At 37.6% G+C, this 13,545-nt stretch overlaps 1 protein-coding gene across 1 annotated transcript; it reads right to left on the bottom strand.

Moving 5' to 3' along the window:
- Positions 1 to 8,831: 8,831 nt before the first annotated feature.
- Positions 8,832 to 9,367, bottom strand: LOC148122446 (large ribosomal subunit protein uL24). The gene has a single exon (XM_087905900.1). The coding sequence runs from the start codon at positions 9,320 to 9,322 to the stop codon at positions 8,885 to 8,887; it is 438 nt and encodes a 145-aa protein (XP_087762026.1). The 5' UTR covers positions 9,323 to 9,367; the 3' UTR covers positions 8,832 to 8,884.
- Positions 9,368 to 13,545: the final 4,178 nt, after the last annotated feature.

The following is a 13,545-nucleotide window of genomic DNA, read 5'->3' as shown; positions in this document are numbered from 1 at the left end:
GACCTGGGATCCCATTTATAATCAAGTCTCCTGTAAACCCTTAAATGACTCCCTTAGTTGAAATATATTCTTCCCTGATCCCATATCCATCCTTCCTCAATCCCCCCATCCCAGTCCACCGAGCTTTCCCCATTCCACCCCTACTCCCTTCTCTCTAACCCTCTCCCCTTCCAACAACCCTCCCACCCCCCCATGCACCCGAGGTTACCTGGGACTCGTGACTATTTCCAATCTCCAGGCGGATAGCTACATGATTTTCATCAGGTTCACCTTCTTATTTAGTTTCTCTAGGATCACGAATAATAGGCTCAAAGACCTTTAATTATGGTTAGAATCCATTTATGAGTAAATACATACAATATTCCTCTTTTTGGGTCTGGCTTACCTCACTCAGTAAAGCGTTTTCTATTTCCATCCATTTGCATGCAAAATTCAAGACGTCATTGTTTTTTACTGCTGAGTAAAACTCTAATGTGTATATGTTCCACACCTTTTTTAACCATTCTTCTATTGAGGGGCCCCTAAGTTGTTTCCAGGTTCTGGCTATTACAAATAGTGCTGCTATGAACATAGTTGAACAAATGCTTTTGTAGTATGTTAGGGCATCTCTTGGGTATATTCACAAGAGTGGAATTGCTGGGTCCTGTGGGAGGTTGACTCCCAGTTTCCTGAGAAACCGCCACACTGATTTCCACAGTGGCTGCACAAGTTTGCATTCCCACCAACAATGGATGAGTGTTCCCCTCTCTCCACATCCTCTCCAGCATAGGCTATCATTGGTGTTTTTGAGTTTGGCTATTCTGACAGGTGTAAGATGATATCTCAAAGTGGTTTTGATTTGCAATTCCCTGATTGCTAAGGAGGTTGAGCATGACCTTAAGTGCCTTTTGGCCATTCGAAGTTCATCTGTTGTGAATTCTCTGTTCAGTTCAGTACCCCATTTATTAATTGGGTTAATTAGAGTTTTAGTGTCTAGTTTCTTGAGTTCTTTGTATATTTTGGAGATCAGACCTTTGTCTGATGAGGGGTTTGTGAAGATCTTCTCCCAGTCGGAAGGTAGCCATTTTGTCTTACTGAGAGTGTCCTTTCCTTTACAGAAGCTTCTCAGTTTCAGTAGGTCCCATTTATTCATTGTTTCTCTTATTGTCTGTGCTCCTGGGGTTCTGCTTAGGAAGTGGTCTCCTGTGCCTATATCTACTTCCCACTTTCTCTTCTATCAGGTTCAAAGTGATCGGATTAATGTTGATGTCTTTAATTCATTTGGACCTGAGTTTTGTGCATGGTGATAGATATGGATCTATTTTCATTCTTCTACAGGTTGACATCCAGTTATGCCAGCACCATTTGTTAAAGATGCTTTCCTTCTTCCATTGTATACCTTTAGCTCCCTTGTCAAATATCAGGTGTTCATATGTTTGTGTGTTAATACCCGGGTCTTCTATTCGATTCCATAGGTCGACTTCTCTGTTCTTATGCCAATACCAACCTGTTTTCAATACTGTTGCTCTGTAATAGAGTTTGAAGTCAGGGATGGTAATGCCTCCAGAAGTTCTTTTATTGTATAAGATTGTTTTGGCTATCCTGGGTTTTTTGTTTTGCCATATAAACTTGATTATTGTTCTCTCAAGGTCTGTGAAGAAGTTTGATGGGATTTTGATGGGAATTGCATTGAATCTATAGATTGATTTTGGTAGAATTGCCATTTTACTATGTTGATTCTCCCAATCCAAGAGCAGGGGAGGTCTTTCCATTTTCTGGTATCCTCCTCAATTTCGTTTTTCAAGGACTTAAAGTTTCTGTCAACTAGGTCTTTCACTTCCTTGGTTAGAGTTACCCTAAGATATTTTATGCTATCTGTGGCTATCATGAAAGGTGATGTTTTTCTGATTTCCCTCTCTGCTTCTTTATCCTTTGTGTATAGGATGGCAACCGATTTTTCGGAGTTGATCTTGTATCCTGCCACATTACTAAAGGTGTTTATCAACTGTAGGAGTTCTTTGCTAGAGTTTTTGCGATCGCTTATGTACACTATCATATTGTCTGCAAATAACGAAAGTTTAACTTCATCCTTTCCAATTCGAATCCCCTTGATCCCCTTGTGTTGTCTTATTGCTATTGCTAGAACTTCAAGCACTATATTGAAGAGGTATGGAGAGAGTGGACAGCCTTGTCGTGTTCCTGATTTTAGTGGAATGGCCTTGAGTTTCTCTCCGTTCAATTTGATGTTAGCTGTCGGCTTACTATATATTGCTTTTATTATATTTAGGTATGATCCTCGTATCCATAATCTCTCCAACACCTTAATCATAAAGGGGTGTTGAATTTTTTCAAATGCTTTTTCAACATCCAATGAAATGATCATATGGATTTTTACTTTCAGTTTATTTATTTGATGGATTACATTGATAGATTTGTGCATGTTGAACCAGCCCTGCATCTTTGGGATGAAGCCCACTTGATCATAATGGATAATTTTTCTAATGTGTTCTTGGATTCGGTTTGCAAGTATTTTATTGAGAATATTTTGCGTCAATGTTCCTGAGTGAGTTTGGCCTGTAATTCTCTTTCTTGGTTGTGTCTTTGTGTGGTTTTGGTATCAGGGTAACTGTAGCTTCATAAAAAGAGTTTGGCAATGATTCTTCTGTTTCTATATTGTGAAATACATTAAGGAGTATAGGTATTAGCTCTTCCTGGAAGTTCTGGTAGAATTCTGCATTGAAACCATCTGGTCCTGGGCTTTTTTTGGTAGGGAGGTTTTTGATAACAGCTTTTAATTCTTCGCGACTAACAGGTCTATTTAGATTGTTCACCTGGTCTTGATTTAACTTTGGTAAATGGTATTTATCTAAAAACCAATCCATTTCTTGTACATTTTAAATCTTTGTGGCATATAAACTCTCGTAGTAAGATCTAATGATTCTCTGAATTTCCACTGTGTCTGTTGTTATGTCCCCCTTTTCATTTCTGATCTTATTAATTTGAGTGTTCTCTCTCTGCCGTTTGATTAGTTTGGCTAGGGGTTTGTCAAGCTTGTTGATTTTCTCCAAGAACCAACTTTTTGTTTAGTTGATATTTTGGATTGTTTTCTGTGTTTCTATTTTGTTGATTTCAGCCCTCAGTTTGATTATTTCCAATGTTCTACTCCTCCTGGGAGAGTCTGCTTCTTTTTTTTCCAGAGCTTTTAGGTGTGCTGTTCAGTCTCCAATATGTGCTTTCTCCGTTTTCTTTAATTGGACACAGTGCTATGAACTTTCCTCTTAGCACTGCTTTCATTGTGTCCCATAGGTTTGAGTATGATGTGTCTTTTTTCATTAAATTCAAGGAAGACTTTAATTTCTTTCTTTATTTCTTCCTTGACCCAGGGATGATTAAGTAGTTGAATGTTCAACTTCCACGCGTTTGTAGGCTTTCTGGTGTTCGAATTGTTATTGAATTCTAACTTTATTCCATGGTGATCCGACAAGACACAGGTGATTACTAATATTTTTTTGTATCTGTTTAAGTTTGCTTTGTTACCAAGTATGTGGTCAGTTTTCGAGAAGGTTCCATGAGCTGTAGAAAAGAAGGTATATTCTTTCCTTTTTGTGTGGAATGTTCTATAGATATCTGTTAAGTCCATTTGATTCTTTACCTCTTCCTGTAGTTTTTATATGAAATATTGAAGCATATTTAGAATCATCACTTACATATTTTTCAAACCATTATAACAGTTCACTGTTAAACTACCTTTCTTTGCCAAACTTTGTAATATTCAATACTCTTGATTAAGTCTAATGTAGGTCAGACCACTTCTCTCTACAATCAGTTCTACAAAGAGATTAATTTTGGGTATCTTACCACTTTGTCTGATTGTTTGCTGATTTCATATATATATATATATAAACTTTGCTTCCTTTTTGATTTCTTAAAGCTATTATTCATAACCTAAGGTCATACTTGACTACACTAATGCAAATTGACAACCTTCCTTCAAAACAATACCCATTTACATTTTAAAAACTTTACTTCCTTATGACCTATTTAAATAACATACTCTAAATTAACTTATTTGAATAGTTTGATATTGATTTTCCTTTACAGAATGCTCAATGATTAATGTCTCCATTTTGTTTGAGGTTAATTTGGTTTAACAATTTTTACCAGTAATAGAAAGTGACCTGAAAAGGGAAGCCATTATTCCTGGCAAAGGTGAGAGCAAAAGTAAAGTTGCCAAAGTTTTACATTTGCTGTCAAAGGTGAAATCTTGGAATCTACTTAACAATTCAATGTGCCTTGCATAATCATCAGAAGATATATTTTATAAATGATTTATACTGTCACTTTCCTAACAATATAGCAAATTTAAATACAAAAAGAAATCATAAACAAAGAGATAAATTTATAATGTAAGCCAATAATAAAGATGAATTTTTCAGATCAAGTTTTACATAAACCAGAGCATATATATGAAGCAGAAAGAAATGCCAAGGTTATATTTTATCAGAACCTTATAAAACTAAAACAACTTGTTGTCTAAAACAATAGGATCAGATGAGCACAGAAGCAGTGTTAGCCAATTTTAATCATCCTTTAATCAGTAAAAAGAAGCATAAACAAGATATAGAAGAATATGTCTTTAGCCCCAACACTCAGATGACAAAGAAGGAGGACCTCTAAATTCCAGGTCAGTGAAGATATTATAGTGAAACAATGTCTCAGTAATAAGTAAGTAGGAAAATAAATAAATAGTCAAATAGTAAATGAAGGAAATATAAAATAAGTGACAAATGCATACATATACATCTTACTGAAAGAATTTTTAGTCCAGCTTTCTTTATTCATATAAAACATAAATCAATACTCATAATGTTATATAACAGAAGAGAAAGCAATGTTTCATTCTTTTTTACTCCCATTGTTTAATATTATGAAATCTCTGTGTGAAAAAGCAATAGTACAAGAGTTGAGTAGAATACATGAGGTTTTCAGTACTCATTCAAAATTTTAGTTATGTCAATGAAAAAGATCATTAAATTAGAGGCTGATAAAATAACAATAATCTCCAGCTTAATTCTCCAATACTCCAAGATTGGGACTGAAGATATACTGGGAATACAGCTCTTATAAGACCATGGTATAAATTTCTTGATAAAGATTATAGTATATATTTTGTTTTGGTTTGCTAAGGAGATTAGCAATTAACAATATGAAATATTAATTCAAAGAACAATTACTAAGTTAGTAAAACAGAGATGTTTCCTAAATTTGATAAACTGTGAAAATTGAAAACCAGAATAGTAAGCACTCAAGAGAACATCTTAAAGAAACATCAGAAGAAATTTGACTTCATTAGTTAGAGGTGAAATAAAATGGTAGTTTTAAAAGATGTTTTCCTTAACTAATAAAGTTAAGGACTTCTATAATGAAATAATAATGCATAAACCAAAGAAATCTAAAGGTAACATAAAAAGACCTCAAGAGTTCATGTGTATACACAATAGTTTTAAAATGACCATATAACTGGCTGGGTGGTGGGGATGTATGCTCTTAATGCCAGCACTCAGGAAACAGAATAAGGCAAATTTATATGAGTTCAGGGTCTGTATACTTGAGATTGTAATGTACTTGATAGAAAGCAATGCAGTTTTATGTGACAATTGATTGACAAAAATCAGTTAGGTAAAGCAATCAGAACCTATATTTTGAATTTAGCCCAACTTGGGGTAAAATATTCAAGAAGCTAACATATTAACTCAGCAACCAATGAACCCAAGTAAACATGAAAGCTTAATGCCACTGGACAGAGTAAAATTAATCAATCAGTTCCAACGAGGAGCACTATAGATGAATTAAAATGATATAAAACAATAAAATAAATCACTACCTTATTTGAGAGTAGTAAATTGAAATTAAAAGTATGATATCTGAAGTTAGAATGTGAACATATATATTCAAATTTTAGTTTAGACTATACTAAGAATGCATCTATTTTTAATTTCATGAAATTTATCTCTCAGTAATGGGATTCTGATAGGTCAGGTCTAGTTCAGACTTAGGCTAAAGGATGAAAACAAGCACTCTCAAAACTCAGTGACAATACTGTTTTATTACTTTGTTGATGAAATAATAACCCTTATAGTGTTAAGATGCTCACAAAAAGCAATGTGAAATTTTGGGAACATACTACATGGAACATTGAATGTTATCAACCTGCCTTCCAAGTACCAATACTCTTGAATATTGATTGGAAATGTGATGAAGGCCTCAGAATTTCCTTAAAAAAAATCATGTCAATAGCAAAGTTTTAACAAAAGAGTTTTTTTATTACATGGCAACAATTTATGAAGATTATAAAGAGATGTCCTAATTGCTGTTTATTTAACCAAACATTGATACCAGTGGGGAATAACCTAAAGAGTACTCAAAGGAATGAAATCTTGCAGATGAATATGTCCCACTTTATAGAATTTTTAAAATTAAAATACATACACCACACCATTAACACTTATTCAAGTTTTTGTTCAAATTTATTTATTTATTTGTTTATAAAAATTTCCACTTCCTCACCTCCTCCCAATACCCTCCCATTCCCCCCACTCCCTCTCCTCCTCCCTCTCCAGTCCTAAGAGCAGACAGGATTTCCTGCCCTGTGGGAAGTTCAAGATCCTCCCCTCTCCCTCCAGGTCTAGGAAGGTGAGCATCCAACCAGGCTAGGATTCCAAAAAGCAAGTACATGCAGACAAAACAAGACCAAGTGCCATTGTCAATGGCTTCTCAGTAAGCCCCCATGTCAGCCGCATTCAGAGACTCCGGTTTGATCACATGCTCCTTCAGTCCCAGTCCAGCTGGTCTTGGTGAGCTCTCATTCGATCAGTCCCCTTGTATCAGAGGGTGAACGCACCTCTCGTGGTCCTGATTTCCTTTTTCATGGTCTCCCTCCTTCGGCTCCTCATTTGGACCTTGGGGACTCAGTCCAGTACTCCAATGTGGGTCTCCTTCTCTGTCTCCATTTATCGTCAGATGAAGGTTCCCTCTGGTCCTGCCTTTCTTGCTCACTTTCTCCCTCCTTCTGCTTCTCATTTGGACCTAGGGAGTTAAGTCCAGTGTTCCAATATGTGTCTCTGTCTCTATCTCCATCCATCGCCAGATGAAGGTTCTATGGTGATATGCAAAATATTCATCAGTATGGTTATTGGCCAAGGCCAGTTCAGGCATCATCTTCTCTGCTGCCCAGGGAACAATCTGGGGACCTCTCCTTGGGCCTGGGAACCCCTCTAGAATCAAGTCTCTTGCAAACCCTAAAATGGCTCCCTTAGTTGAGATATATACGTCTCTAATCCCATATCCAACCTTCCTCCCTCCCCCCCATCCCATTCCCCCAAGCCATCCCCAATCCTCCCCCTCTCCCTTCTCTCTAACCATCTCCCCATACATCCACCCACTACCGCCCGTGCACCCAAGTTTGCCTGGCAATCTTGTCTACTTCCAATATCCAGGAAGATAACCATATGATTCTCTTCAGGTTCACCATCTTATTTAGCTTCTCTAGGATCACGAATTATAGGCTCAAAGACCTTTAATTAGGGCTAGAATACACTTATGAGTGAGTATATATCATATTCCTATTTTTGGGTCTGGGTTACCTCACTCAGTAAAGCATTTTCTATTTCCATCCATTTACCTGCAAAATTCAAGATGTCATTGTCTTTAACCACTGGGTAAAACTCTAATGTATATATGTTCCACACCTTTTTTAACCATTCTTCTATTGAGGGGCACCTAGGTTGTTTCCAGGTTCAGGCTATTACAAATAGTGCAACTAATGAACATAGTTGAACAAATGCTTTTGTAATATGATAGGGAACCTCTTGGGTATATTCCCAAAAGTGGAATTTCTGGGTCCTGAGGGAGGTTGACTCCCAGTTTCCTGAGAAACCGCCACACTGATTTCCACAGTGGCTGCACAAGTTTGCATTCCCACCAACAATGGATGAGTGTTCCCCTCTCTCCACATCCTCTTCAGCATAGGCTATCATTGGTGTTTTTGACTTTAGCTATTCTGACAGGTGGAAGATGATATCTCAAAGTTGTTTTGGTTTGCATTTCCTTGATCGCTAAGGAGGTTGAGCATGACTTTAAGTGCCTTTTGGGCATTCCAAGTTCATCTGTTGTAAGTTCTCTGTTCAGTTCAGAACCCCATTTTTTAGTTGGATTATTTAGAGTTTTGGTGTCTAGTTTCTGGAGTTCTTTGTATATTTTGGAGATCAGACCTTTGTCTGATGAGGGGTTGGTGAAGATCTTCTCCCACTCAGTAGGATGCCTTTTTGTCTTACTGAGAGTGTCCTTTCCCTTACAGAAGCTTCTCAGTTTCAGGAGGTCCCATTTATTCATTGATTCTCTTATTGTCTGCGCTACTGGGGTTCTACATAGGAAGTGGTCTCCTGTGCCTATATCTTGTAGACTACTTCCCACTTTCTCTTCTATCAGGTTCAAAGTGGTCGGATTAATGTTGATGTCTTTAATCCATTTGGACTTGAGTTTGTGCATGGTGATAGATATGGATCTACTTTCATTCTTCTACAAGTTGACATCCAGTTATGCCAGCACCATTTGTTAAAGATGCTTTCCTTCTTCCATTGTATCCCTTTAGTTCCCTTGTCAAAAATCAGATGTTCATAGGTTTGTGGGTTAATATTCAGGTCTTCTATTCGATTCCATAGATTAACTTCTCTGTTCTTATGCCAATACCAACCTGTTTTCAATACTGTTGCTCTGTAATAGAGTTTGAAGTCAGGGATGGTAATGCCTCCAGAAGTTCCTTTATTGTATAAGATTGTTTTGGCTATCCTGGGTTTTTTTTTTTTTTTACTCAAGCAGTCTTTAATGAAAACTGTATGAGACGCCCCTACTCCTGCATCTTCTCTATTGTTTCTTCCTTGTATTTGCCCTTCTCCTTTCCTACTTGTCGAGACTTGGCTTTCCTTTCCAGGATCTTCTTGCGGTCTTTGTCCAGCTTTAGCCTGGTGATCACCACCTTGCTGGGGTGGATGCCCACGTGGACAGTTGTGCCATTAGCCTTTTCTCGCTGCACCCGTTCAATGTAGATGACGTATTTCTTCCTGTACACTTGGACTACTTTGCCAATCTGTTGGCCTTTGTAGTGTCCCCGGACAACCTGAACTTCGTCATCCTTCCGAATGGGCATCGATCGAACATTGTACTTCTGTCTCAGCTCTTTGGAAAGGGGGGAAGACATGATCTTCCTCCGAATGTGAGAAGGTGCATTGAAATGCCGTTTGCGGTTCTTGCTCCGGTCAGAAGTCACAAAGGGATTGAACTTCATTTTGGCGGCTGCGATCCAGCGATGGCCGCAAGAGGAAAGAGGTCTATACGCCTATCCTGGGTTTTTTGTTTTGCCATATAAACTTGATTATTTTTCTCTCAAGGTCTGTGAAGAAGTTTGATGGGATTTTGATGGGAATTGCATTGAATCTATAGATTGATTTTGGTAGAATTGCCATTTTACTATGTTGATTCTCCCAATACAAGAGCAGAAGAGGTCTTTCCATTTTATGGTAATCTCCTCAATTTCTTTCTTCAAAGACTTAAAGTTCTTGTCAACTAGGTCTTTCACTTCCTTGGTTAGAGTTACTCCAAGATATTTTATGCTATTTGTGGCTATCGTGAAAGGTGATGTTTCTCTGATTTTCCTATCTGTTTCTTTATCCTTTGTGTATAGGAGGGCAACCAATTTTTCGGAGTTGATCTTGTATCCTACCGCATTACTAAAGGTGTTTATCAGCTGTAGGAGTTCTTTGCTAGAGTTTTTGCGGTCGCTTATATACACTATCATATTGTCTGCAAATAACGAAAGTTTAACTTCATCCTTTCCAATTTGAATCCCCTTGATCACCTTATGCTGTCTTATTGCTATTGCTAGAACTTCAAGCACTATATTGAAGAGGTATGGAGAGAGTGGACAGCCTTGTCATGTTCCTGATTTTAGTGGAATGGCTTTGAGTTTCTCTCCATTCAATTTGATGTTTACTGTCGACTTGCTATATATTGCTTTTATTATATTTAGGTATGATCCTCGTATCCATAATCTCTCCAACACCTTAATCATAAAGGGGTGTTGAATTTTTTCAAATGCTTTTTCAACATCCAATGAAATGATCATATGGATTTTTACTTTCAGTTTATTTATTTGATGGATTACATTGATAGATTTGTGCATGTTGAACCAGCCCTGCATCTTTGGGATGAAGCCCACTTGATCATAATGGATAATTTTTCTAATGTGTTCTTGGATTCGGTTTGCAAGTATTTTATTGAGAATATTTTGCGTCAATGTTCCTGAGTGAGTTTGGCCTGTAATTCTCTTTCTTGGTTGTGTCTTTGTGTGGTTTTGGTATCAGGGTAACTGTAGCTTCATAAAAAGAGTTTGGCAATGATTCTTCTGTTTCTATATTGTGAAATACATTAAGGAGTATAGGTATTAGCTCTTCCTGGAAGTTCTGGTAGAATTCTGCATTGAAACCATCTGGCCCTTGGCTTTTTTGGTAGGGAGGTTTTTGATAACAGCTTCTAATTCTTCCCGACGGATAGGTCTATTTAGTTTGTTCACCTGGTCTAGGTTCAATTTTGGTATATGGTACTTATCTAAAAAAATGTCCATTTCTTTTACATTTTCCAATTTTTTGGCATACAGGCTTTTGTAGTAAGATCTAATGATTCTCTGAATTTCTTCTGTGTCTGTTGTTATGTCCCCCTTTCCATTTCTGATCTTATTAATTTGTGTGTTCTCTCTCTGCGTTTGATTAGTTTGGATAGGGTTTGTCAAGCTTGTTGATTTTCTCCAAGAACCAGCTTTTTGCTTCATTGATTCTTTGGATAATTTTCTGTTTTTCTATTTTGTTGATTTCAGCCCCCATTTTGATAATTTCCAGTCTTCTACTCCTTCTGGGTGAATCAGCTTCTTTTTTTTCCTAGAGCTTTCAAGTGTGTTGTTAAGTCTCCAATGTGTGCTTTCTCCGTTTTCTTTAATTGGGCACTTAGTGCTATGTACTTTCCTCTTAGCACTGCTTTCATAGTGTCCCATAGGTTTGAATACGTTGTATCTGTATTTTCATTAAATTCAAGGAAGACTTTAATTTCTTTCTTTATTTCTTCTTTGACCCAAGGTTGATTTAGTAGTTGACTGTTCAACTTCCATGAGTTTGTTGACCTTCTGGGTGTAGCATTGTTGTTGAATTCTAACTTAAATCCATGGTGGTCTGACAAGACACAGGTGGTTACTAATATTTTTGTATCTGTGGAAGTTTGCTTTGTTACTGAGCGTGTGGTCAATTTTCGAGAAGGTTCCATGAGCTGCAGAGAAGAGAGTATATTCTTTCCTATCTGGGTGGGATGTTCTATAGATGTCTGCTAAGTCCATTTGATTCAATACCTCCAGTAATTCTCTTATTTCTCTCTTAGGTTTCTGTCTGATTGACCTGTCCTTTGGTGAGAGAGGTGTGTTGAAGTCTCCTACTATTAGTGTGTGTGGTTTGATGACTTTCTTGAGTTCTAGAAGAGTTTCTTTTACATAAGTGGGTGCCTTTATATTAAGGGCATAGATATTCAGGATTGAGACTTCTTCCTGATGGATTGTTCCTGTTATGAGTATGAAATGTCCATCTCTGTCACTTCTGATTGATTTTAGTTTGATGTCGATTTTGTTAGATATTAGAATGGCCACACCCACTTGTTTCTTAGGTCCAGTTGCTTGCAAAACCTTTTCCCAACCCTTTACCCTGAGTAGGTGTCTGTCTTTGTGGTTGAGGTGTGTTTCTTGTAAACAGCAGAATGTTGGAATCTGTTTTCGTATCCAGTCTCTAAGTCTGTGCCTTTTTATAGGTGAATTAAGTCCATTAATATTAAGTGATATTAATGACCAATGGTTGTTGACTCTGGGTTTTTTTGGAGTGGGGTGTAGTAGAGTGTATGTGTTTCCCTTCTTTGAGTTGTGCTTGTGAAGGGTCGCTCGATGTCTGAGTTATTGTGGGCATTGTTGGATTTTTGGGGTTGTAATTTTACTTCTATTAATTTCTGTAAGGTTGTATTTGTGGCAATGTAATGTTTAAATTTGTTTTTGTCTTGGAATATGCTGCTTTCTCCTTTGATAGTGAACAAAAGCTTGGCTGGGTATAGTAGTCTGGGCTTGCATCCATGGTCTCTTAGTTTCTCTAGCACATCTATCCAGGACCTTCTGGCTTTTATGGTTTTCATAGAGAAGTCAGGTGTAAGTCTGATAGATATACCTTTATAAGTTATTTGACCTTTTTGCCTTGCAGCTCTTAATATTCTTTCTTTATTTTATATGCTTTGTGCTTTGATTGTTATATGGTGAGGGGATATTTTTTTTTGATCTAGTCTATTTGGTGTTCTGTATGCTTCTTGAACCTTCACAGGAATATCGTTCTTTAGGTTGGGAAAGTTTTCTTCTATAATTTTGTTGAAAATATTTTCTGAACCTTTGATCTGCAATTCCTCTCCTTCTTCTACCCCTATTATTTTTAGGTTTGGTTTTTTTATTATGTCCCAGATTTCCTGAATGTTTTGTGATAAGAATTTGTTGGATTTGCTGTTTTCTTTGGTCAGAGCGTTTATTTTCTCTATGGTGTCTTCATAATCTGAGATTCGTTCTTCTATCTCTTATATTCTATTGGTTATGCTTGCTTCTGAAGTCTCTGTTTTTTTATCTTGATTATCCATATCTAGCTGGCCCTCGGTTTTTGTTTTCTTCATTGCCTCCATTTCAGCTTTCAATTCTTGAATTGTTTCTACTACCTGTTTGATTGCTTTTTCTTGGTTTTCCAGGGTGTCGTTTACGGATTTACTCATTTCCTCAAACCTTTTGTTTTATTTCTCTTCCATTTCTTTACTCATTTCTTCAATCTTTTTTTTTATACTTCTCTTCCAGTTCTTTAAGTGAGTTATTCATACCCTGTTTAAGGGACTCTATTGCTTTCATAATGACACTGTTTTCCACTTCTTCCAGAACAGGGTGTTCAAGTCCTTTTGTAGTAAGATCGCTGAGATCTGGTGTTTTCATGTTGTTTTTTCAGATTGTTGGAGGAATTCTTGCCTTGGCATCTGCCCATCTCTTCCTTCAACTGTTCTCTAGTGGATCTTCTGGTACTGGGTCAGGTTCCCCCCTCTGATGAATCTTCTGCTAGAGGATCAGCGCCCCTTGCTGGCCAGGATTCTTGCTGAGCTGATGCAGGGCCTACCTTTCCACCACTGGCAGGCAGGCTATTGAAACACAGGTACTCCCTCTTTCTGGGTTACACTTCCAGCCCAGTCCCAGCCTGCAAGTCAGCTGCGCTGGGTGTTTTTATGTCCCCGAGGAGGAGGAAGGGAGCAATAATGGAAGGGGTTCCTGCATGAAAGGTGGGATGGACTAAGAGGCAATAGGGCTTAGCCCCTGCAGAGTGGCCAGGGAGTCAAGGGGGACTGGGGATGTCTGAGCTCCTCCTTGTCGGACTTCTACAGATGATCAGAGCAAACTCACCCCAATGATGA

Source organism: Myodes glareolus, chromosome 4 (assembly GCF_982192425.1).
Source record: "Myodes glareolus chromosome 4, mMyoGla1.1, whole genome shotgun sequence".
NCBI classification, from domain to species: Eukaryota; Metazoa; Chordata; class Mammalia; order Rodentia; family Cricetidae; genus Myodes; species Myodes glareolus.
This window is presented reverse-complemented; position numbering and strand designations above follow the sequence as displayed.